We start from the raw sequence: 26954 nt of genomic DNA, 5'->3' as shown, positions 1-26954 counted from the left end.
TTTGCATAAATGTTTTGTAGATAATCCATTTATATAGCCTATGCAGGGTTGTTTTTTTATATAGTTTTGCTTATTTTTAAATAACATTGAGCTGATTTTCAGACTCCTAATCACGCCCCATAGTTTTAAAGTATACTGATGTATACCTACTCCAGCTTGCTCATGTTTGTGTAAAGAGTCTTTTCATATGCAGAGGAAGGGGGAGGAGGGAATGTCTGTGGTTGTTTTTTGCTATAGAACCACTTTCAGTGGGTGTTCCAGCTAACCTTTTCAACAGCGCTAAACTGGGAGCTTCTAAGTACGTTTTTAAAAAGTTTTATACTGGATTTTTAGATCAGTATCTGTGCATATTTTTCCTTATAGTAGTGTCTATTACATGCAGTTATATGAAAATTGGTGTATACTGTCCCTTTAAGTATTGGGACATTTACCTGAGCCTGTATCATTCTACACAGTGATTTGTCAGCCCATATCACAAGTTAATATACATATGTCTTTGTGACAGCAAAGGAAGTCAGGAACATGAATCACACCAGGATTTTTAAGAGGGGTATTACTGAAGGGGTCTTGATTTGCAAAATATTCTAAAATGGAGTAAAAGAATGACAGAGTTAAATTATTTTAAAAACTTTCTTTTACAATGCATTAATTACTTGCTTATATATGCTATAAGTTTAATGCCCCTTTAATAACCAAGGCTGTATTGTCAAAATCAATGTTGAGCTTTCTGTACACAATTAAAATAAAGTGCCTTTTTATATAATTTTCTCACACTCCTACAAATACTATATCACATACTACTCCCAACCATGCAAGATAACTTAATGACTATTGGCTTCTGAATTACTTTTATGACACAAGAGATTACGCTTTTTCTGAATCAGAAGAAAAAATCCAAATCTATCTTCAATTAATGTGTCATGTTTTATCCTAGTGCTCTGTTTTATTGATTTGTCATATCATATGATATCCGCATAGCTACAAGTAATGTAATTTCTTTCTCTTGCAAAAATAAAAAACATTCAGATGGGAACACAAAATAAATTACATTGCAATTATTTGATTCAGAGCAATTGTAGTTCTTATGTTATATTAAATTCAGTAGCAAAAAGGGAGAAAATCCCAGGGTTAAAATGATCACTTAATAGAAATTTGGGATTATAATGAATTTCTTGTTCCTATATAAATGATTTTGTTAGCGAATTAAAGAAATTACATTTCTTTGATTTCCGCTGTGAGCATATGATACTTAATCAATGAAGTCTAGTTTTTTACCTAGGTAGTCTTGAATGTTAACATTAAAGGGACAGTCAACTCAAAAATGTTATTGTTTAAAAAGATAGATAATCCCTTTATTACCCATTCCCCAGTTTTGTACATCCAGAATGGTTATATTAATATACTTTTAACCTATGCGATTACCTTGTATCTAAGCCTCTTTTGACAGCCCCCTGATCACATGACTTTTTAGTTATTATCTATTGCCTTGCATTTTATCTGTGTTGTGCACAACCTATGGGCGTGAGCACAATGTTATCTATATGGTCTACATGAACTAGTAGTCTCCAGTTGTGAAAAAACAAATAAAAAGTCATGTGATTAAGAGGCTGTCTATAGGGGTTTAGAAACAGGCAGAAATGTAGAGGTATAAATGTTATAAAGTATATTAATATAACAATGTTGGTTGTGCAAAGCTGGGGAATGGGTAGTAAAGGCATTATCTAACTTTTTAAACAATAACAATTTTAGTGTAGATTGTCCCTTCAACAAACACATATACAATAAAAAATTTCATGGCAAATATTGTGTAGTCTAATTTTTACATTGCCTGAGCTGGGGCATATTTTTTTTGAAGAATTTGCTGTATTAAAAAGATGTGCTGCTGATGATGAAAAAAAATTATATATATATATATATATATATATATATATATATATATATATATATATATATGTGTGTGTGTGTGAATTTAAAAAACCCTGCAATCTGTCGCCGACTTCAAAAGTAATTTTGCCTGTAAGCTTAAAGGGACACTGAACCCACATTTTTTCATTTGTAATTCAGAAAGAGCATGCAATTTTAAGCAACTTTCTAATTTACTCCTATTATCAATTTTTCTTCGTTATCTTGCTATCATTATTTGAAAAAGAAGGCATCTAAGCTTTTTTTTTTGTTTCAGTACTCTGGACAGCACTTTTTTATTGGTGGATGAATTTATCCACCAATCATCAAGGACAACCCAGGTTGTTCACCAAAAATGGGCCGGCATCTAAACTTACATTCTTGCATTTCAAATAAAGATACCAAGATAATGAAGAAAATTTGATAATCGGAGTAAATTCGAAATTTGCTTAAAATTTCATGCTGAATCTGAATCACGAAATTAAATTTTTGGGTACAGTGTCCCTTTAAGGTTTGAACTGTTCTCCAATCAGTGCTGTCCCCAAAAGTCACTTTTGTTGTAGCTAGAGCGCTGATTGGAGATCAATTCAAACAGTTGGACTTTTGAAGTGGGTGGCGAAGCGCAGGATATTTAAATTTCAGTGCTACATTAAAACATTAATAAAACAGCCACCAGTTGGCCGAGAAACGCGTTGCTTGTTTTTATGTATTTTATTAAAGTAAGTTTTTATATACTTACCACTTGCTGCCATACTGTTTACATCTATACCTGCATTCTGGTTGATGCATCACCATTTTGTGGACTGTTGTATCTTGTATCCTGACTCTTTTGGAGTTCCTTAGCGCACCGGAGGCCAGTCTGCTGGGTGACTGTGAAATTCCAGCCTGCTTCTAATACACCGAGAGGTGCTTCACCAAATGTGAGTGCAATTTTTATTGATACTATATTTCTCACAGCAATACGGTACTAGGCCATATTGGTGTGTTTGTTTGCTTTCTCCATACCATCCACAGATTGCTGTTTTGATACTGAAGATCAGTCTGCTGGGTGACTGTTTGATTCCAGCTTGTCTCTTCTGCACTACCAGGCGTGCTCTACCAAATGTGAGTGTAATACACTACACACCAAATTTTATTTCACTTACCCATACAATACTAAGCCATGTGACGCTTCTGTCTCTCTATGTTGCTTACAGATAATTGGTCCTGGATTGAGGCCTCGATCCATCACAGATAACTGCCTGGGGCTGAATTTGATAACCATCTCTGGGGTTCTTGTTTATTATTATATCTCTCTGCATATGGGACTCTAGCACATATTATTGTGTCATATTGAATTGCCATCTGCTATATGGTTTTGATTTTGTTTTTGTCCAAACACTCTTGTATTTTATACTTATTGTCTCTAGTTTAAATACTCTTGTATTTATACCCATTGTTTGTGCTTCAACAAGGTCGCCCCCTATATATATATATATATATATATATATATATATTTTTTTTTAATAACTTTATTTATAAATAGCGAGGACAAAATGATCCACCACATACATGACAAGTTAACAATAGGAAATGCCAAAGCACATGTAAGATTCGCCAAGGATATTGTATTACTTTTAAGGAGGTTGCTATATTTTATGGAGTGCCTTTTCTAATGACTTCAACTTATATATATATATATATATATCATCCACCTAAAATATCACTAACATTCTGGATCTATTTTTATAAAGGGGTGAATTTACCATCACTTTAAGATCCTCAAATGTTTTTGAACATTGAGTACTGACAGGAGGAAACCAACTTCCCTTTAACTGAGCCACTGTAGATTTGTTTTCACATTTCTAGAAGATTAATGGATTGCTCCATTTTCAAAGAAGATTAAAACCATTATGATTTGCAAATAAATAATTTTTTATTTAAAACAAAAGCATACAATGAATTTATGTACATTCTAATAATTGTAAAATATGTACACCCCTAGTTTTAAACCAACCATCAGACTGATATACTTCAGGAAAGTTTTCTTTGGGAACAGCACAATTAGGCTAAAAGAGGCTGCTTCTACTTGGTGACTCGCAATAGAACAAGCTATTGAGTAAAGCTGTAACAACTAATCGTCATAATCGATAATAATCAATTATGAAAATAGTTTTTAACGAATCTCATAATCGATTCGTTGGTTTGCAATTAGTTGGTCTTTGCACAACACCAGCTGCTTCACTCCAATGAACTCCTGCACACGGTATTGTGTTTTATGGTTATGTCCTTAGCCTAAAGGACGTCTACAGACGTCTACTTTTCACTTTTTCAGGACAGTATTTGTTTTCAACTACCCCTGGCTTATGTGCAACCTAGATATAATAGTCATCATTTGGATTGTTTATATTAAATCAGGTGATTTGGAACTATGCTTTTCATGATATAGTGCCAAGCTTGTTATTTACACCTAGCCCCTAGATTGATGGGAGTTATTTAAATTGGTGTGCACTATTATCTGTTTGCACAATTATTAGCGTATTGCTTGCTATTGCTGATTGTATGTACTGTATAAATAAATGTGTAAGGCTTTGTCCTGTTATTGATATATAGTCCTTAGCGCTTTTGATTTGTTTTTTATTGTTTTTTTATATTTTTAATAAATTGTGATATGTACCAGATTTAACCTTTATAAGCATATATCCGTTATTTCTTTCATGTAATTAGCAAGAGTCCATGAGCTAGTGACGTATGGGATATACATTCCTACCAGGAGGGGCAAAGTTTCCCAAACCTTAAAATGCCTATAAATACACCCCTCACCACACCCACAATTCAGTTTTACAAACTTTGCCTCCGATGGAGGTGGTGAAGTAAGTTTGTGCTAGATTCTACGTTGATATGCGCTCCGTAGCAAGTTGGAGCCCGGTTTTCCTCTCAGCGTGCAGTGAATGTCAGAGGGATGTGAGGAGAGTATTGCCTATTTGAATGCAATGATCTCCTTCTAAGGGGTCTATTTCATAGGTTCTCTGTTATCGGTCGTAGAGATTCATCTCTTACCTCCCTTTTCAGATCGACGATATACTCTTATATATACCATTACCTCTGCTGATTCTCGTTTCAGTACTGGTTTGGCTATCTGCTATATGTAGATGAGTGTCCTGGGGTAAGTAAGTCTTATTTTCTGTGACACTCCTAGCTATGGTTGGGCACTTTGTTTATAAAGTTCTAAATATATGTATTCAAACATTTATTTGCCTTGACTCAGAATGTTCAACTTTCCTTATTTTTCAGACAGTCAGTTTCATATTTGGGATAATGCATTTTAATTTAACATTTTTTACCTTAAAATTTGACTTTTTCCCTGTGGGCTGTTAGGCTTGCGGGGGCTGAAAATGCTTCATTTTATTGCGTCATTCTTGGCGCGGACTTTTTTGGCGCAAAAATTCTATTTCCGTTTCCGGCGTCATACGTGTCGCCGGAAGTTGCGTCATTCTTTGACGTTATTTTGCGCCAAAAATGTTGGCGTTCCGGATGTGGCGTCATTTTTGGCGCCAAAAAGCATTTAGGCGCCAAATAATGTGGGCGTCTTATTTGGCGCGAAAAAATATGGGCGTCACTTTTGTCTCCACATTATTTAAGTCTCATTTTTTATTGCTTCTGGTTGCTAGAAGCTTGTTCTTTGGCATTTTTTCCCATTCCTGAAACTGTCATTTAAGGAATTTGATCAATTTTGCTTTATATGTTGTTTTTTTCTTTTACATATTGCAAGATGTTCCACGTTGCAACTGAGTCAGAAGATACTTCAGGAAAATCACTGCACAGTGCTGGAGCTACCAAGCTAAGTGTATCTGCTATAAACTTTTGGTATCTGTTTCTCCAGCTGTTATTTGTATTGCATGTCATGTCAAACTTATTAATGCAGATAAAATTTCCTTTAGTACTGTTACATTACCTGTTGCTGTTCCGTCAACATCTAATTTTCAGAGTGTTCCTGATAACATAAGAGATTTTATTTTTTAAATCCATTAAGAAGGCTATGTCTGTTATTTCTCCTTCTAGTATACATAAAAGTCTTTTAAAACTTCTCTTTTTTCAGATGAATTTTTAAAATGAACATCATCATTCTGATACTGATAATGGTTCTTCTGGTTCAGAGGTTTCTGTCTCAGAGGTTGATGCTGATAAATCTTTGTATTTGTTCAAGATGGAATTTATTCGTTCTTTACTTAAAGAAGTGTTATTTGCATTAGAAATAGAGGATTCTGGTCCTCTTGATTCTAAATGTAAACGTTTAAATAAGGTTTTTAAATCTCCTGTAGTTATTCCAGAAGTGTTTTATCTCCCTGATGCTATTTCTGAAGTAATTTCCAGGGAATGGAATAATTTGGGTAATTTATTTACTCCTTCTAGACGTTTTAAGCAAATTATATCCTGTGCCATCTGACAGATTAGAGTTTTTTGAGACAAAAATCCCTAAGGTTATGGGGCTGTCTCTACTCCTGCTAATGTACTACTATTCCTACGGCAGATAGTACTTCATTTAAGGATCCTTTAGATAGGAAAATTGAATCCTTTCTAAGAAAAGCTTACTTATGTTCAGGTAATCTTCTTAGACCTGCTATATTTTTAGCGGATGTTGCTGCAGCTTCAACTTTTTGATTAGAAGCTTTAGTGCAACAAGTAACAGATCATAATTTTATAGCATTATTATTATTCTATAACATGCTAATAATTTTATTGGTGATACCATCTTTTGATATCATTAGAGTTGATGTCAGGTATATGTCTCTAGCTATTTTAGCTAGAAAAGCTTTATGGATTAAACTTGGAATGCTGACATGTCTTCTAAGTCATCTTTGCTTTCCCTTTCTTTCCAGGGTAAATAATCATTTTAGTTCCTTTCCTCACAAGGAACAAAAGCCTGATCCCTCATCCTCAGGAGCGGTATCAGTTTGGAAACTATTTCCAGTTTGGAATATATCCAAGCCTTATAGAAACCTATAGCCAGCTCCTAAGTACCTATGAAGGTGCGGCCCTTATTCCAGCTCAGCTGGTATGGGGCAGATTACGTTTTCTTCAAAGAAATTTGGATCAATTCCGTTCTTAATCTCTGGTTTCAGAAACATTGTTTCAGAAAGGTACAGAATTGGCTTCAAGTTAAGGCCTCCTGCTAAGAGATTCTTTTCTTTCCCGTGTCCCAGTTAACACAGCAAAGGCTCAGCATTTCTGTAATGTGTTTCAGATCTAGAGTTGGCTGGAGTATTTATGCCAGTTCCAGTTCTGGAACAGGGGCTGGGGTTTTATTTTATCTCTTCATTTGTACCAAAGAAGGTCAATTCCTTCAGACCAGTTCCGGATCTGTCATTATTGAATCGTTATGTTAGGATACCAACATTCAAGATGGTTACTGTAGGACTATCCTGCCTTTTGTTTAGCAAGGGCATTATATGTCTACAATAGATTTACAGGATGTGTATCTGCATATTCCGATTCATCCAGATCACTTTTAGTGTCTGAGATTCTCTTTTTAGACAAGCATTACCAGTTTTGTGGCTCTACCGTTTGGCCTAGCCTCAGTTCCAAGAATTTTTTTCAAAGGTTCTCGGTGCCCCTTTTTTCTGTAATCAGAGAATAGGGTTTTGGTATTTCCTTATTTGGACGATATCTTGGTACTTGCTCAGTCTTCTCATTTTCGAAGAATCTCATACAAATCGACTTGTGTTGTTTCTTCAAATTCATGGTTGGAGGATCAATTTACCATTCAGTTCATTGATTCCTCAGACAAGGGTAACCTTTTTAGGTTTCTAGATAAATTCAGTGTCTATGACTCTGTCCTTGTCAGACAAGAGAAGTTTAACATTTATATCAGCATGTCAAAACCTTCAGTCACAATCATTCCCTTTGGTAGCCTTATGCATGGAAATGTTGGGTCTTAGGACTGCCGCATCAGATGCGATCTCCTTTGCTCGTTTTCACATGCGACCTCTTCAGCTCTGTATGCTGAACCAATGGTGCAGGGATTACTCAAAGATATCTCAATTAATATCTTTAAACCGATTTTACAACACTCTCTGACATGGTGGACAGATCACCATCGTTTAGTTCAGGGGGCTTCTTTGTTCTTCCGACCTGGACTATAATCTCAACAGATGCAAGTCTTACAGGTTGGGGAGCTGTGTGGGGGTATCTGACGGCACAAGGGGTTTGGGAATCTCAGGAGGTGAGATTTCCGATCAATATTTGGAACTCCGTGCAATTTTCAGAGCTCTTCAGTCTTGGCCTCTTCTCAAGAGAGAGTTGTTCATTTGTTTTCAGATAGACAATGTCACAACTGTGGCATACATCATTCATCAAGGAGGGACTCACAGTCCTCTGGCTATGAAAGAAGTATCTCGAATTTTGGTTTGGGCGGAATCCAGCTCCTGTCTAATCTCTGCGGTTCATATCCCAGGTATGGACAATTGGAAAGCGGATTATCTCAGTCGCCAAACGTTGCATCCGGGCGAATGGTCTCTTCACCCAGAGGTATTTCTTCAGATTGTTTAAATGTGGGAACTTCCAGAAATAGATCTGATGGCTTCTCATCTAAACAAGAAACTTCCCAGGTATCTGTCCAGATCCCGGGATCCTCAGGCGGAGGCAGTGGATGCATTATCACTTCCTTGGAAGTATCATCCTGCCTATATCTTTCCGCCTCTAGTTCTTCTTCAAGAGTAATCTCCAAGATTCTGAAGGAATGCTCGTTTGTTCTGCTGGTAGCTCCGGCATGGCCTCACAGGTTTTGGTATGCGGATCTTGTCCGGATGGCCTCTTGCCAACCGTGGACTCTTCCGTTAAGACCAGACCTTTTGTCTCAAGGTCCTTTTTTCCATCAGGATCTGAAATCCTTAAATTTAAAGGTATGGAGATTGAACGCTTGATTCTTGGTCAAAGAGGTTTCTCTGACTCTGTGATTAATACTATGTTACAGGCTCGTAAATCTGTATCCAGAGAGATATATTATAGAGTCTGGAAGACTTATATTTCTTGGTGTCTTTCTCATCATTTTTCTTGGCATTCTTTTAGAATGCCGAGAATATATGAGCTTTGAAATATTATGTTGAAGCTACTAAGTCTTTCCGAAAGACTTCAAGTTTATTTGTTATCTTTTCCGGTTTTAGAAAGGCCAGAAAACTTCTGCCATTTCTTTGGCATCTTGGTTGAAATCTTTAATTCATCTTGCCTATGTTGAGTCGGGTAAGACTCCGCCTCATAGGATTACAGCTCATTCTACTAGGTCAGTTTCTACTTCCTGGGCGTTTAGGAATGAAGCTTCGGTTGATCACATTTGCAAAGCGGCAACTTGGTCCTCTTTGCATACTTTTACCAAATTCTACCATTTTGTTGTATTTTCTTCTTCTGAAGCAGTTTTGGTAGAAAAGTACTTCAGGCAGCGTTTTCAGTTTGAATCTTCTGCTTATGTTTTTCATTAAACTTTATTTTGGGTGTGGATTATTTTCAGCAGGAATTGGCTGTCTTTATTTTATCCCTCCCTCTCTAGTGACTCTTGTGTGGAAAGATCCACATCTTGGGTAGTCATTATCCCATACGTCACTAGCTCATGGACTCTTGCTAATTACATGAAAGAAACATAATTTATGTAAGAACTTACCTGATAAATTCATTTCTTTCATATTAGCAAGAGTCCATGAGGCCCGCCCTTTTTTTGTGGTGGTTATGATTTTTTTGTATAAAGCACAATTATTCCAATTCCTTATTTTATATGCTTTCGCACTTTTTTCTTATCACCCCACTTCTTGGCTATTCGTTAAACTGAATTGTGGGGTGTGGTGAGGGGTGTATTTATAGGCATTTAAGGTTTGGGAAACTTTGCCCCTCCTGGTAGGAATGTATATCCCATACGTCACTAGCTCATGGACTCTTGCTAATATGAAAGAAATGAATTTATCAGGTAAGTTCTTACATAAATTATGTTTTTTAGAGCGGACTAGATATTTTCCTCTAACCTTATAGCTGGTTATTTACCATTGAATATAGATATTCAAGATATTTTTTATGTTAGAATGACGTCAAGGGTTACTTTATTGAGAGGCCCCTTGCAAAGGTGAAAAACACTTTGCATTGGTGAAGAGCTAACAAAGATAAATATCCCACTTTGGTGAAATTGGCAAAACCCTACTTATACATCTCAAGCACCTCAACACCATCTGAGTGCCTTTTCTCTGCTGCAGGAAATATAGCTGCAAACAGAGAACCAGCCTTAGCCAGAAGCATGTGGACATGTTGAGATTTTTGCATTTCAATGCAAAGTTTCTGAAAGAGTGAATAACAGAATGTTATTAACAGTGATAGTCTAACTCTTTCTAGTTCTACCTCTTTTCAAACAGTTTTTGTTTTTGTTTTGTTTAATTATAAAAATGTGCTCTGCTGCTTAAAAATTGGACAAACAGTTGTGTTAATGTAAAATGTTTAGTCTGAAGTTTATATTTGTAACACTCAGTATGTTGATTTTATTTAAAATATAGGAAACAATTATTGGTTCTTTTTTTATCTGATTAGTCGATTAATCGAAAAAATAATCGGCCGATTAATCGATTATGAAAATAATCAGTTGCAGCCCTACTATTGAGCTGTTGTTCGTACCTTGTAGAGTGCTTCTCTCTTTGTAGGCATTTGAATAATGACCCTGGGGAGGTCTCCCTATTGGTGATGGGGGAAAACCAGACATGGACTCCTTGCCCAGTGAAGCTTAGAGGAATATGGCTGCATCTCACTAATGAGGCCCATAGGTGGCCGAACGATCATCTGGGGTTGTCATTTTCCTTGTTCAAATGAGAATTGCCTGGTATTTTGGGTCTGGGCTGACCTTACTTGGCAGGATCAGACTGATATACTTCAGTAAAGTTTTCCTTTGTGAAAGCAGAACTGGGCTAAAAGAGGCTGCTTTCAGGTGGTAACTCTCATAGAACAAGCAACTGAGTTGTTGTTCATTTCATGGTAGAGTGGTTCTCTCTTTGTATGCATTTATACCAAAATCTATCTTTTTAATATTAAAAAAAATTGCTTAGGCGAAGTAACTTATGACACATGTGTAATGTTTGGGCACTCACAGTGCTGCGCTGAAGGAAGACTTGTCATTGGGTTCCATGCTTGCCAATACCTAACAATAGGTTAAATATGGATATGTGGCTGACAAAATGGTTGCAGGGCTAGGACTCTGATTTGATGGCGTAATGTAACTGATAAAGGTGTTGTACAGTCAGGAGTCTGATTCAGTCATTGTATGTGACTTATAGAAGAGTTGCAGAGCCTGTGAAATGATCTGATTTTGTTATATATTATTATTACTTTACTACTACTAATAGTATTACTTCAGCACAGTGCAGATGAATGTTTGCCAGCTACTGGCTTAAGCGCTTCCTTAAAGGGAGAGTCTAGTCCAAAAAAATGTTCATGATTCAGATAGGGCATGCAATTTGAAACAACTTTCAAATGTACTTTTATCACCAATTTTGTTTGTTTCTGTTGGTATGCTTAGCTGAAAGCTAAACCTAGGAAGGTTCATATGCTAATTTCTAGGGATACCCCGAACCAAAAACGAAACCGAAAATTACTCTAACATCCACCAGCTCTGTGATGTCATCTTGGAGGAGTGGAAGAGGACTCCAGTGGCAACCTGTGAAGAGGGTTAAGGCAGTGCTTTCATAACACATTGCTGTGTATTACCTTCTATTACTATGGAGCATTCTGGTACTGTCCCCATTTCTGACATTCCTTTAAAGGGAGAGTCTACACCAGAATTTGTATTGTTTATAAAGATAGATAATCCCTTTTATTACCCATTCTCTAGTTTTGCATAACCAAACACAGTTATATAATACACTTTTTACCTCTGTGATTACCTTGTATCTAAGCCTCTGCAAACTGCCCCCTTATTTCAGTTCTTTTGACAGAAATCCATTTTAGCCAATCAGAGCTAGCTCACCTGAACTCCACATGCTTGAGCGGCAGTGTTATCTATATGACACACATGAACTAACACACCACTAGTGGTTAAAAACTGTCAAAATGCCCTGAGAGAAAAGGTGGCCTTCAAGGGCTTAGAAATTAGTATATGAAATCTCCTAGGTTTAGCTTTCAACTAAGAATACCAAGAGAAAAAAGCAAAATTGGTGATAAAAGTAAATTGGAAAATTGTTTAAAATGACATTATCTATCTGAATCATGAAAGTCTATTTTGGACTAGACTGTCCCCTTTTAAAAGGACAGATCTTCTGATCATTTATGTAAATGCATTGTATGACCTTTCTCATGCACTCTAATAGACACTCTCATGCTTTTGTTACCTCTAAATAAGTCTTTCCTCCCTCTGTTAGTACAGTACAAGGAAGTGATTTGACTTAAAGGGACAGTATACTGTAAAATAGTTTTTCCCTTAATGTGTTTACAATTGCTTTTTTTACCAACTGCAGAGTAAAAAATGTATGAAAATTAGCTTTTTAAGGTTTATTTCTGTATATTAAAGCTCGGATTTTGTGTTTTGAAGCCACAGCCTAATAAAATAGGTTGAGCTTGTAGGTATAATCAGATCTCATTACTGTATCACATTGTGCACATATACCTGCTTCTTTATCTTATATCTGTCCTTAAAACAATCACCAATACTTTGAGAGAACAATGGAAAATCAACATTTTACTACCTTATCTCTGCTTTATCACACTGGGAGTGTAATTTCTTCTGCTGGCTGTGTTTACAAAGCGTTATCTATAGCTGGTACGCGCGGCCACAAACCTTTCAGAATAGGTGGGGATACACATGCTAAATTAACAATTTCAAATGCCAATATAAGGGTAAAGGAGCTACTTGTAAACAATTTAATACACTCCAGGCAGGTAAAGTGGATCATGGGGAACAAATTAAAGGGAGAGAAAAGTTTTGAGTAATACTGTCCCCCTTTAAAGCATTGGTGCTCCACTGTTTCTGAGATGTTGCTGACCATGCCCTCCTCCAAGTAACTGCAAAAAAACCCTATGTTATCTGATTTACCCAGACTTATGATCTTCTTAAGATCTGAACAGCCTAAAAAGTTACTTACATATTCAGATTCTAACTCCTCAGACCTTGTCTTCTGAGGGAAAAGTATTTCACTACTCTGCTATAGGTTTAAGATTGAACATCTGAGAACCTTATAAAGATAGGTCTAAGTACGTTAGGGGCACACGATCTAAACCTGCTAGAGAAAGATTTGTTAAGCAATCGATTTAATTTTAGCAGTTAGTATTTCCTGTACCATTAAGTCGGTTATTCCATTTAGTCCCTTCTTCTGCATTCAAAAGGATGTTTCTGCTTCCTACCTCTAGCGTAGATCTTTGAGAAACAATTGCCAAGGTAGATGGTGTCATTTCTACTCTGAAAAAGTGGACTACTATTCCTTTAAGAGCCTGGCTTCTCAACAGCCGGGCCGTGGCCCAGTACGGGCCGTGATAGCCTGCTGGTGGGCCCCGACCTGTCATGCCCCCACTACACACCAGGGGCAGACTGAGACCAATCAAGGGCCCCAGGAACACTATCTCACACTGACCAAAATGTATTACATTTTATGCAAATGAACATGGTAGCCTCCCTGCCCTGCCCCAACAGGCCCCTCAACTCCAGAGCCAGGACCCACAACATTAAGGTCCAGAGAAAGGGCACCCAACCTCCAGGGCCAGACCCCACACTCCATGGCCCTCACAGCAACAGACCCCTGCCAGGGCCCCACTAAACCCACACTTTTTTGCTTAGTTACTGATAGGCAAACTGAAAAACTCCCAGCTTAAGGAATGCACCAGGATCTGTAGAGATGCTATTTGGGCCCCCTACTTGCTGGTCCCTCAGCCCAGGTCCTATTCTGCCTGGCTGATCAGCCCGCCCCTGCTGCTCATTTTATATATATATGTGTGTGTGTGTGTGTGTATTGTATGTATATATATTCTATTATATATATATATTATATATTATATATAAACTACCGGGCCCTGGACATGTCTAGCTAAAATTTACTGGCCTTGAGGTCACTTTGGTTGAGACCACTGCTATAGAGGACAGTATATCCTTTCAAAGACCCAATGGACAGGGAATTAGAGTCTTTCCTCATGAAAACGTTTATTTAGCAGGTGTTATTTATTTAATCCAACTGTTACCATTGCTTGTGTGGCAGCTGCTTCTACACACCTGGTGTTACCAGTTATCTGATTTTCCTTAACACTCTGCAAATTACGTTCTGCAAATACGTTTATTTGTGATGGTATTGTTGACATTATCAAACTAAATGTAAAAAATATGGCATTAGCATTTTTGAGAGGGCCTGACCTTGTGGCTCAATTCTTGGTTTGCTGACATGCTCTCCAAATCTAGACTCTTATCTCTTTCCCTTTCAGTGAAAGATTCTATTTTGGCCTGGTCTAAATGCCATAATTTCTAAAAGTCATGGAGGAAAGGGAGCTTTGTCTCTCAGGACATGAAATTTAAATGAAAGAATGTCTCATCCTTTTGTTAATTCCGCCAATAAAGGGACCAAAGATCCTCATCTTCTTCTCAGAAGCAGGAATCTCCAGATTTTCCTGGACATCTAATGCTTCCTGGAACAAATCCTCAAAGAAACCTACATCTTCCTACTAAAACTGCATGAAAGTGTGTCCAATGATCAAGATTCTCTTCTTGTAGGTGGCAGATTTAATACCTTTTTCAGAAGCCTGGTTTCAATCCCTTCGGGATCATTGGGTTCTCAACATAATATCTGGGATACAGAATTGGTTTCATATCACAGGCCTCCCAGGGAAGGTTTCTCCTAGATTTGAAGACTCTAAACAAAGGTCCCTTATATTCAAAATGGATACAATTCCCACAATTCTTCCAGCAGGGACAGTTTATGTCTATAGTACATTTAAAGGATGTTTAACTTCATATTCCTATCCTCAAAGATCATCATCTGTTTCTTTGATTTGCATTTATAGACAAACATTTTCAATTTGTGGCTGTACCTTTTTGTCTGGCTATGGCTCCCAGAATTTTTACAAGAGTTCTGGTCTCTTTATTATCTGTGATTCAAGCTCAAATGTATTTAAATAGCTCCATCCCCTGTACAATATCTTGATTCTTTACATTTAGCAATTTCTCTCACCAATGAGATCTTATTGTTTCTGCGCAACCACGTTAGAAGATCAACATTCAAAAGAGCTCTTTTGCTCCTCACCAGAGTCTCCTTTCTAGGAGTCATAATAGGACCTCAGTGTGAATAAACTTAAATTGACGGGTCAAAGAAAGAAAAATTGAAATCTACTTGTGACAAGCTTCATTCTTTTCCAAATCCAACTGTAGCTGGTGCCATTTCTACTCTGGCAAAGCGGACTACTATTCCTTTAGCGGACGGTATATCTTTCAAAGACCTAATAGACAGGAAATTAGAGTCTTTCCTCATGAAAATGTTTATTTAGCAGGGTATTTATTTAATCCAACTGTTACCAATTGCTTGTGTGGCAGCTTCCTCTACACTCTGGTGTTAACCAGTTATCTGAACAGAAATTTGATGATTGTCATTAACATCTTAAGCTAGTTTGTTCTGCAAATGCATTTATCTGTGATGGTATTGTTGACATTGTCAAATTAAATGCAAAAAATATGGCAATAGCAGTTTTGAGAAGGCTGACCTTGTGGCCCAATTCTTGGTTTGCTGACATGCTCTCCAAATCTAGACTCTTATCTATTCCCTTTCAGGAAAGATTCTATTTGGGCCTGGTCAAATGCCATCATTTCTTAAAGTCATGGGAGGAAAGGGAGCTTTTCTCCCTCAGGACATGAAATTTAAATGAACCCTTTTTGTTCATTTTGTCAATAAAGGGACCAAAGATCCTCATCTTCTCAGAAGCAGGAATCCTCCACGATCTTCCTGGAAATCTAATCCTTCCTGGAACAAAATACTCAAAGAAACCTACATCTTCCTCTAAATCTGCATGAATGTGTGTCCCACGATCAAGATCTCTTCTGGTAAGGGGTGAATTAACCTATTTCAGAAAGGTCTGGTCTTAATCCCTCCAGGAACCTTTTGGTTCTCAACATAATATCTCAGGGATACAGAATTGGTTTCATAGCGAGGCCTCCCAGGGAAAGGTTTCTCCTAGATTTGAACACTCTAAACAAAGGGTCTTTATGTTCAAAAATGGATACAATTCCAACAATTCATCCTCTAGTCCAGTAGGGACAGTTTATGTCTATAATACATTTGAAGGATGTTTAACTTCATATTCCTATCCACAAAGATCATCGTCAGTTTCCTTCGATTTTGTATTTATGGACAAACATTTTCAATTTGTGGCTCTACCTTTTTGTCCGGCTATGGCTCCCCGAATTTGTACAAGAGTTCTGGGCTCTCTATTATGTGTTATTCAAGTATAAGGTATTTCAATAGCTCCATACCTGTACAATATCTCGATTCAAGCTCCATCTTTACTTTTAGCAATTTCTCTTACCAATGAGATCTTATTGTTTCTGCACAACCATGGTTGAAATATCACATTCCAAAGCTCTCTTTTGCTCCTCAGACCTAAGTCTCCTTTCTAGGAGTCATAATAGACTCAGAGTCAATAAAACTTAAAATTGACGGAGCAAAGAAGAGAACAATTGAAATCTACTTGTGCCAAGTTTCAAACTATTCCAAATCCAACTGTTAGCTTTATGTATGAAGTCCTTGGTTTGATGATTTTGTCATCAGACAAAATCTCTTTTGCTTTATTCCACATGAGACATCTTCAGCTTTGTATGCTTTGTCAATGGAACAAGGACTTCAATCAACTTTCTCAAAGGATTCTTTTGGTTCCGACTACAAGACATTCTCTATCTGGTGGACCGACTACAAGACATTTTCTATTCTGGTGGATAAACAATCAATCCATTTCCTACGAGGGCATTTTGGACAATAAAGAATAAAGTGATTTACGCTGTAGGTAGAAATACTACAAATATATATAGATCTGATCAAAATTGCTGTATTTAAACTATAATTATCTATGGAACTTTTGAGTAGATTTACTTTCTTTTACATATCTGATTTGCAACATAAAAAGCACATCAGTCTATTATCTAATGTTTCTATCTCTATATTTGTATTTTCCTGTCTTAATCCTGCAGAAGTTTTAGAGTAATAAAATCATTGGAAAAAAAATCATTTGTTTCTCTAATTTGCTGATAGCCTGCTTACCTTGCTTTACCCGGGTTAGTCTAAACCCCTTTAGAAATTCTTTAAATACCCAAAGCTAATTGGTTTTTTTTGTTTTGCTGTATTTTTTCCTATTACCAAGACGGGTTACCTTTGCTTGCAAACCGCCCTAATATAACTGTGTTATTCAGAATGCCCATTCAATCCATAGTAATAGCAAAACATGATTCTCTTCTTGTATCCTTTTGACAACTATTTGCTGCTTTTGTAATATAAATGATTAGAAATATTATATATATAATATATATATATATATATATATATATATGCACATCAGATTAAAATGACTATGTTTAAAAATTAAGATTAAAATTGCTATATTTAAATAAGGTGTCAAAAATAATCGGCACAACGATGCATCACGATGCAGCCTTTAACGATGCTGCATCGATGCAGTGAAGAGCCGAATCGATTCACGCAATGTCACGTGACCCCTCCTCCAGAAATAAAGTTTTTTTGTTGTCATTTTAATAGCGGCCAGCGGGGCGTTGCGGTAGTGGGGAGAAGTGAACTGAGTGTCTTGAGGGCGGAGTGAGTGGGAAAAGAATATGAATATGCTATGAATTACGTACTTCCAGCAGTGCTGACAATAGCACTTCAGTTTCTACGCTCTTCTGCTCTTTAAAAAAGTTGAGTCGCTCCTAACCCAGTAGTAAGATCACTAAGGGACATAGAGGTAAATATATTCAGGAAGGAGTACATTATTTAATCAGACAAACACAAGGAAACAAGTTTGTATACATCAATCATGAAGTGTCTGCTCTCTGAAGGAAAAAATATGCAGGTATTAAACAGAGTGACGTTAATAAAGGATGTCAAACCCTTTACTAGAGCAAGTTGTTCCTATGAAGAAACACAGGCTTCTGTAGAGAGGGGTGAGTGTAGTTACATGTTTAGAGCAGGCGTGCTTTAAACAGAGGCTTGAAATGAAAGTGGCCGCTCAGAATTGCCAAGTACCCGCCCACCCCTCTCTACACTGAAGCCTGCGTTTCTTCATTGGAACAACTCGCTCTAGTAAAGGGTTTCACATCCTTTATTAATGTCACTGTTTAATATCTGCATATTTTTTCCTCAACTTCTGGTTAATGAATTCCCTGATTTCTACAATCTACTCTTACCCGGGGGCCAGAGAGCAGACACCTTTCATGGTCGTTGTATACAAACTCGTTTCCTTGTGTTTGTCTGATTAAATAATGTTCTCCTTCCTGAATATATTTACCTCTATGTCCCTTAGTAATCTTACTACCGGTTAGGAGCGACTCGCTTTGTGCAAAAAGAGTGACTCAACTTTTTAAAGAGCAGAAGAGCGTAGAAACTGAAGTGCTATTGTCAGCACTGCTGGAAGTTGTCATAAGATCATTGTTCCTTATATGAATAACTCGCTCCTGCAGGACCAGCACATTCTATAGTCCTGTATATAGAAGTGAAGACAGGAAGCAGGAATCCCTGCAAATGCAGGCTGTTTAGAATTAAGTACACCCTCTTTGCACAAATAATAACTTGTACTTCTGAAATGTGTTTTGGTATATGTATGTGTGTCTGTATGTATGTATGTGTGTGCATATGTGTGTATGCATATATATTTGTGTGTATTTATATATGTACTCTATATGCTTGTATGTATGTGTGTGTATGCATCTATGTATGTGTGTGTATCTGTATGTATGTATATATGTATATGCATGGTATGTTATGTATACTATATGTATGTGTGTGCATATACATCTGGTACTCTCCTTATACACAGGTACACATGCTTATACTCATTATGGAGCAGTAGCATTTTATATATATATATATATATATATATATATATATATATATATATATAAATTCATGAAAATCATGGGCAGCAATCGTGATGCATCGCCGAATTGAATCGTTACCATGATAATCGTAATTGAATCGTGAGAACAGTGAAGATGCGCAGCCCTATATTTAACATTGTAGGGTATCTTTGGAACTATTGAGTAGATTTACTTACTTTTTCATATTGGTTTAGTTTTTGCTAAGATATTTCTACATACCAAATAAGAACAAATTCCATTTAGCAATTTAGCTGTTGGTCTTATATAGGGGAAAGTAAGTGAGTGAGAGAGCAAATTTAATTTAAATATATCATTATGGATATGTGATTTATTTTTTTAATTCTATGATAAAAATGAAATTGGGATAATACTGGGCAGAATATGTTTTATTGTTGTTTAAATAAAAAAATAGATCTAAAATAATCACAATTGATAAATTATATCCAAAAACATAGCATTTTGATAAACAGACATAAGCTAGCGCCCGATATTTGTCATGGTCACTGTACATTATGTTTTTCTATCACAGGAATCCTGGGGGACAGCACAGTTTTCATATGGTGCTTAAGGGAAAGCAGCTGTCAATATATAACTTTCAGTTAACTTTTGTTTCATTCTGTGCTCTATTAGAGGCATATTAATGTTGATAAAAGCCATGGCAGATGTATTTTACCATGGCTTTCTTCTGGGCATCACTGTAGCTGACATTCATGCTTTTAGCTATATTGTGTCATGGAAGTTCATTGCTTTATTATTTGTAAGCATATTTTATTTATTTTTATATAGTCTTTTTTTTTAGAACTGATGTTCTTGGAAGATGATTGCATAGCTTTTCTCTTCTCTAAGCACCCACATTTAAAATTAGTTTGGTTTTGGCCACTTCCTTCCTTGTATAAGGGAGTTTATCTTTCATATGGACCATCAGATGACAACATAATTCAAATTGTTACCTGGATTTCTACAATTGACTCATTTACCTAAGATTGTATAAAGATGGTAGCTCCAAGTATAGCTTAAGCAGAGCTAGTCCAGCCTTATTAAAGGGACATAACACCCAACATTTTTCTTTCATGATTCAGATACAGCATACAATTTTAAACAACTTTCCTATGACCTTCTATTACCAATTTTTCTTTGTTTTCATGTTATCCCTTTATTGAAAATCATGAAGGTAACTTCAGGAGCGTGCACGTGTCTGCAGCAGTTTTGCAACTATGTTATACATTAGCAAGAGCACTAGATGGCAGCACTGTTTCCTGTCATGTAGTGCTCCAGACATGAGCACGCTACCTATCTAAATATCCAACAAAGAATAACATGAGAATAAAGCAAATTTGATAATAGATGTATATTGGAAACTTTTTTTAAATAGTTTTTAGGATTAGGGAAAATCCTAAAAAAATATTACTAGGAACATGCTACAAGCCCCCCAACATTAGTGACCTGGATGAAGCTCAACTACTAATACAAATGGGTAAGGCTGCTAATAACAGTGCTGTAATTATGGGAGATTTTAACTACCCTGATATAAACTGGGCCAATGAAACTAGTAATTCAGCTAAGGGGGATATATTTATAAATGTTCTCAGGGATAACTTCTTGTCCCAATTAATAGAGGAGCCAACTAGGAGTAACACTATATTGGATTTAGTGCTATCAAACAATACAGATATAATATCAAACATAGAAGTCAAAGAACATTTGGGTAACAGTGATCTTAACATGGTCACATTTGAAATTTCTTTTCATAATCAGTGCCTTAAAGGTTTAACAAGACTTTTAATTTTAAGAAAGCAAAATTCAATGATTTAAGGAAATCATTAAATAACATAAATTGGGGACAATGTATCCTCTAATAAAAATACAGAGGATAAATGGATAACATTTAAAACTTTGTTTAATAATATAGCATATCAACAAATACCATATGGTTATAAAAATAAAAATCCAAGCCAATGTGGCTGAATATAAATTGTTTAAGAGCAATTAGGAAAAAACGTAGGGCATTTAAATTATTCAAAGAAAATAGTACAGACTCAAAATTCCATATTTATAAGGAATGTAACAAAAGCATGCAAAAAGCAATCAAATTAGCCAAAATTAAATTAAAAATTAAATTGCAAAGGATTCTAAATCTAACCCTAAAAGATTCTTTAAGTACATAAATAGCAAAAAATCTAAGAAAGAACAATATAGGTACATTAAAATGCGGGGAGGGGTAGCATGATTAACAGTGGCAGGGAGAAGGCTGAGATACAAACCAGTTTTTTCTTCAGTATACACAAGAGAGGAACCATTGGATGATACTTTGGAACAAAATAGAACATGCCAGCCCATACCATTAATTGGGTTATGTATAGAGGATATCTTGAACAAATTGGAATAATATTAAGGTAAATAAAACTCCAGGCCAGATGGAATACACCCAAGGGTGTTGAGGGAATTTAGCACTTTTATAGACAAACCTCTACACTTAATTTTTCAAGACTCATTATCCTCAGGGCATGGTACCCTAAAGCTGATGTGGTGCCACTCTTCAAAAAGGGAAGTAGGGATGATCCAGGAAGCTATAGACCAGTTAGTCTGACATCAATAGTGCGGAAGATATTTGAAGGGATTATAAAGGGATTATATTGATGAACATGTTCGTGTAAACAAGATTATGAGTTCTAATCAGCATGATTTTATGAGAAATAGATCATGTCAAACTAATCTAATTAGATTCTATGAGGAAGTAAGTAAAAATATAGATAAAGGGGAATCAGTTGATGTGATATACTTAGATTTTGCAAAAGGCGTTTGATACAGTGCCACATGAGAGATTAATGCACAAAATTAAGGGACAGGGGAAAAAGCTGAAAATGTTAGTTTGTGGATAAATAACTGGATTAAAGATAGGTAGCAACGAGTAGTAGTAAATGGATCATAACTCATATTGGACAAGTGGAGTACACCAGGGATCAGTGCTGGGCCCTATTCTTTTTAATATTTTATATAAATAACTTGGAGCTAGGATTAAATAGCGACATCTCTATTTTTGCAGATGATACCTAAGTTAAGTAAGGTCATTAGGTCAAAGCAGGAATGAACTTTCGTTACAAAAGGACCTGCAAAAATTAGAAGTAAGGGCAAGGTAGATGGAAAATTAGATTTAATATGGGAAAATACAAGGGTCTACATTTTGGAGAGTAAAAATAAGCAGGCAACATATTATTTAAATGGACAGACTTAGCCAAACACAGAGGGAAAGGGATTTGGGAGTAGTAATAGATAACAAGCTAAAGATGGGTGCACAATGCAGGGCAGCAGCTTCAAAGGCTAATAAGATACTAGCATGTATTAAGAGGCATTGACTCAAGGAGGAAAGCATTATTCAGTCACTATATAAAGCCCTGGTAAGACCTCACCTTGAGTATGGAGTGCAGTTCTGGGGACCGATCGCAAAAAAAGATATTGCAGAACTAGAAAAAGTTCAAAGAAGGGCCACAAAGCTAATAAGGGGATTGGAGAATATAACCTATGAGGAAAGGTTAGCCAAACTGGGTCTATTTTCTTTAGAAAAAAGGTGCTTAAGAGGAGACATGATTACTTTATATAAATATATTCAAGGCCCATATACAGAGATGGCAGAAGCGCTGTTTATTCCAAGAAAATTGTTTGTGACCAGAGGTCACAATTTAAGGTTGGAGGAAAGGAGATTTAATCTCCTGCAACGGAAACGTTTTTTCACTGTAAGAGCAATACAATTTTGGAACTCATTACCAAAGGAGGTAGTGAATGCCAATACCCTAGATACATTTGAAAATTATTTGGATACATTTCTGTCTATAAACAAAATTCATGGATATGCTAGTATTAAATGGGTCACCTTTTAGTGGGATTATTTCATTTTAACTGGAGCTTTTTGTATATATTTTAGATTTGAATAGGTTGAACTCGATGGACTTCGGTCCTTTTTCAACCCCATCTACTATGTTACTATGTTACTATGTTACTATGTATTCTCTATCTGCATAATGAAAGAATCTGTTTGGGTTTCATGTCCCTTTAATAGTTCTCTTCTACTAAAGTACCCATATACCTCTCTGAAGTATAGGCTCAATTAACCCTGTTGCTAGCCTTAGGCAGACTTAACATGAATCAGAAGTGGACATTCTTGCCTGAATTATGAAGAGCTTACAACTTACGATATTGGGCTCTTGTGTTCATTTGCTCACAGGTTAAATTGCGCTGGTATTACAAATATTGAAAGTAAACGCAATCGCTTTAGAACAATCGCGACTTATGCTAGAATGATCACCAAATCCTCAGAGCTATTTTTAACTGTTTTGCTAAACAAAAAAAATGTGTCACAAAACACATAAAAAATACATTACAAAGTACAGTTACACTCATAACACCAGCTAATGAAATATTGCACAAAAAAGTTATACGGGCTCAAAAATATGAGGTCTCGGGTTTTTTTTATCAGACATTGTTTGTATGCGTGAAATTGTACTTTTAAGTGTATTTATGTTTTGTTTAGTGCAGCCTACCCTTTACGCGAGCTCTCAAGTCGCACTAACCCGACAAGCGTGAATCATCATTGCGCTCGAGCAAATGCATTTACTTTTTAACTTGTAATACACACGCTGTTTACTTAGTGTAAAAAGCCGGAAAAAAACGCAATATCTCACGGAAGTTATCGATCCACTCGTAATCTAGCCCTATATAAGAGAATGACACTCACATTTTTTTTCTAATGCATTTCTTCATGTTTTTATTATCTTTTATTTTATATAAATGAAAAACTGTGAATAAAAATAAACTCGTGAAAACCTCAAGGGCATTTTTATGCTACAAAGTAATTTATGTAAAAAAAAATAAAAGCAAGCTTCTAAAAAAAGGCAAAAAGTGCCAATCTGTTGAAACAAATTAACATCTTTTAGTAAATGAGTGGACACATTTGAGTAAAATGGAGCTAGCACCTTTTGGTAAATAAATATTACTATCTGGAAAAATAACACATTAAAATCATTTATAGTTTTAAGAATTTTGAGGATGATTCAATTATCTGTATATTCTCTTGGGTACACTTACTTTAGAAGCCATAAATAATATTTTATATAAATATGTTAATAAAATAATATCTTTTTGCTTTTGTGTATTGCTTCTTTAAATATATTTGTGTTTTGTTTCTCTTTTTACCTTTTAGTTTTCACCGTTTCATGCCAGCATGTTGGCATCGTGCTCCTATGACTTCACTGTGAGGTATGATTTCCTGAATTCTACAGTAATGTGTATTAACACTGTTTTTAATATCTCTGAACACACAGGTCTATTTGTCTTATTGGTAAAAACATTATAATATCAATATTTGTTGCCTTAAGTGTTAGGAAGCGGTAAGGATGGTTTTTAGAGTTCTTTTATATATTTTCCTGCTCCTCCACCGTCTTCTTGTATTATTAATTAGTTACTGAAGGTTAACCAAACAGCTTGTTTAAAGAATATCTGATATGACAGGTGCCTGGCATATTCACATTTTTCCCACACTTTAAATAAAGTAGCACGGTTGTTTTGACATAGAAGAGGAGATAAGCTGCCAAAGCTGTTGTACATTTTATTTTCCCTGTGCTATCCAGCTTGCCTTTTCCCTATATTAAATAAAATGTATTTGGGTTTATCACATATAATTGTGTGATTATAAAATTCTTAAAGGGACCTCTCCAGTCAAGATTGAAATCCACATGGGATGCATTTCAATTTGAATAGAAGCATTTCTTCTAATAAAAGCTATAGCTGTTCCAAAAGCGCATTTAAAAGGGACATTCCAGTCAAAATATAAATGCACATAGGTTTATTATATCTTTGAATAGAAACATATTTGCAATATACATGTATTGGCAAAAAATGCTTCTAGTAAGGAGTTATCACTGTTTAGTGTTAATATTTTTTCTCTGCACGTGCATGTGAAGCATAGCTAGATATTGTCACTGCATCCACATTTTAAATAATGCAGCTCTCAAGTCATCAGTGGTACTTGTATCATGTCAGCAATTAACAAATTGGAGTCATTACCAGATGGTAACAAGCACCTTATGCTCTCAGAGCAAGTGCTGTGTTTAAAAATGCTGGTGCACGGTGCATACTTAAATACACTTTTTGAAACAGCTAATAGCTTGTATTAGAAAGCATTTTTGCTAATGCATGTATATTAAAAAATTGTTTCTGTTCATAACGAAATGCACCCATGGGATTCCAATTTTGGCTGGAATATCCTTTTAAGTATGCATCGTGCACCAGCATTTTAAATACAGCACATGCTCCTAGAGCCTAAGGTGTTTGTGCCATCATGAAATTACTTAATTTGTTAATTGCTGACTTGATACAAGCCCCACTGATGTTCTGAGCATGTGTAGTATTTAAAATGCTGGTGCACTGAGAATATCTTGGTTATGCTTCACATCACATGCAGAGAAACATGCTAACACTAAAAACAGTGATAACTTTTACTAGAAGCATTTCTGCCAATACATGGTGTATTGAAATATGTAATTCACCTATTTGTATTTAAATGTTGACCGGTATATCCCTTTAAGTAATCCCCCATAAAATGTTTCCTTAGACACAGGATTTTTTTTTTTTCTACAGAAATGTGTAGCTTGGTGGTTAAACGACATTGTGCATATACATTAAACAAACTGACCTATCTTTTAAATTTTCCCCCCAAACTACTATATATTATAATTTTGCATGTTTTTTATTCATATGCCAGCTTGTAAATAAGTTGTTAACCTATAGTTTTTGGGCTACCATAATATATAAACACTATATGGCCATAACTATGTGGGATTCCTCTACTAATTATTTAGTTTAGGTGTTTTAGCCACACCCATTGCGATCAGGTACATAAAATCCAGCACATGGCCATAAAACTCTCCATAGACAATCACTGGCCCTAAAGTGGGTTTAGCTGAAGGGGGGGGGGGCAATGTCCGGGTAGAGCCATGAGAGGAGGCAAAGTCAGAGGACCCTAGACTAAGATTGTCAATCTATCCAAATATTTAAGACATCAAGCAACATAAATGGCAAAATATTCTCTAGTCAACTTCACAAAAGTCTGCTGACCACCTAAATATCAAGATTTGTTGGATTTATGCCGCCTACTCCCTAATTCGGAACATTGAGGCCTTTTCCAGCAGGACCCTTGACACCCTCCCCAGATATGCCAGATATAATAGTCAATTATTAAGCTGCACTTATAATGGAGGAAGGCTCAGAAGATACTACATCTCTTACTGCAAGATTTGGATTGTCAGCTAGAAAGATGTTTTCTCAGGACTTATCTGGCACATTAGAAGAAGTAACCTGGGGAGTAGCCAACAATTCACTAAATGGCTTGGAGTCAGGAGTCATATCGACAGAGCAACTCCTCGGAATGCCTGCTAGCGCTACCTCACAAACAACAGCAGCGATTCTGGGGACATATCACAGGCTCTACCTGGATCACACTTTTACCGACCACGCCACAAAGAGATCTGAGGATCCGGTAATCACTGGAAGTTCCATGGCAATGCCGGAGCTGACTTCGCAGAACTCGACATCTCAGCAACTTTCTGACCCCAAACCTCACCTCAAAGCAATTGAGTCGATTGACATTTCATTATTGCAACGGTTTTCTTCTCCAGCTATAGAGCAGGCTCCTAGAGGTGCTCACATATTTGTGGAGGCCTCCTATGGAGTGTAGTTGTGGACTCTATTATACAGACTTGGCAATGGGTAAACCACTATTATTATAATGTTATTCCTGCAGCCCCACTGTAGATATCCCAGGGTCTGGAGATCTCCTTATGTTAATTACTTTGCCCCCACTATAAGGCCATATCACTGAGTGCTCACCCCAAACCTTTATATATTCCTTCCTCATGTCTGTCATTATGCACATGTTTGGATTATAGCCACTATTAAGCTATCTAAACTTATTTTTAATGTACATCCTGCTTCAATGAATAAGAGACATTTACAGCAG

The 26954-nt window shown here is 36.2% G+C and overlaps 1 protein-coding gene across 1 annotated transcript in view; it reads left to right on the top strand.

Annotated features, from left to right (window-relative positions):
* The window catches only part of PEX7 (peroxisomal biogenesis factor 7), a 778079-nt gene that overhangs the window by 499517 nt on the left and 251608 nt on the right, over nucleotides 1-26954 (top strand). Inside the window, exon 8 of the mRNA XM_053710885.1 lies at nucleotides 24141-24196. Within this exon, the coding sequence (XP_053566860.1) occupies nucleotides 24141-24196 (56 nt within the window). The remainder of the gene's footprint in view (nucleotides 1-24140; nucleotides 24197-26954) is intronic.

Source organism: Bombina bombina, chromosome 4, assembly GCF_027579735.1.
Source record: "Bombina bombina isolate aBomBom1 chromosome 4, aBomBom1.pri, whole genome shotgun sequence".
Classification (NCBI taxonomy): Eukaryota; Metazoa; Chordata; class Amphibia; order Anura; family Bombinatoridae; genus Bombina; species Bombina bombina.
The sequence above is the reverse complement of the archived record's forward strand: the minus strand, read 5'-3'. Positions and strand labels throughout refer to the sequence as shown.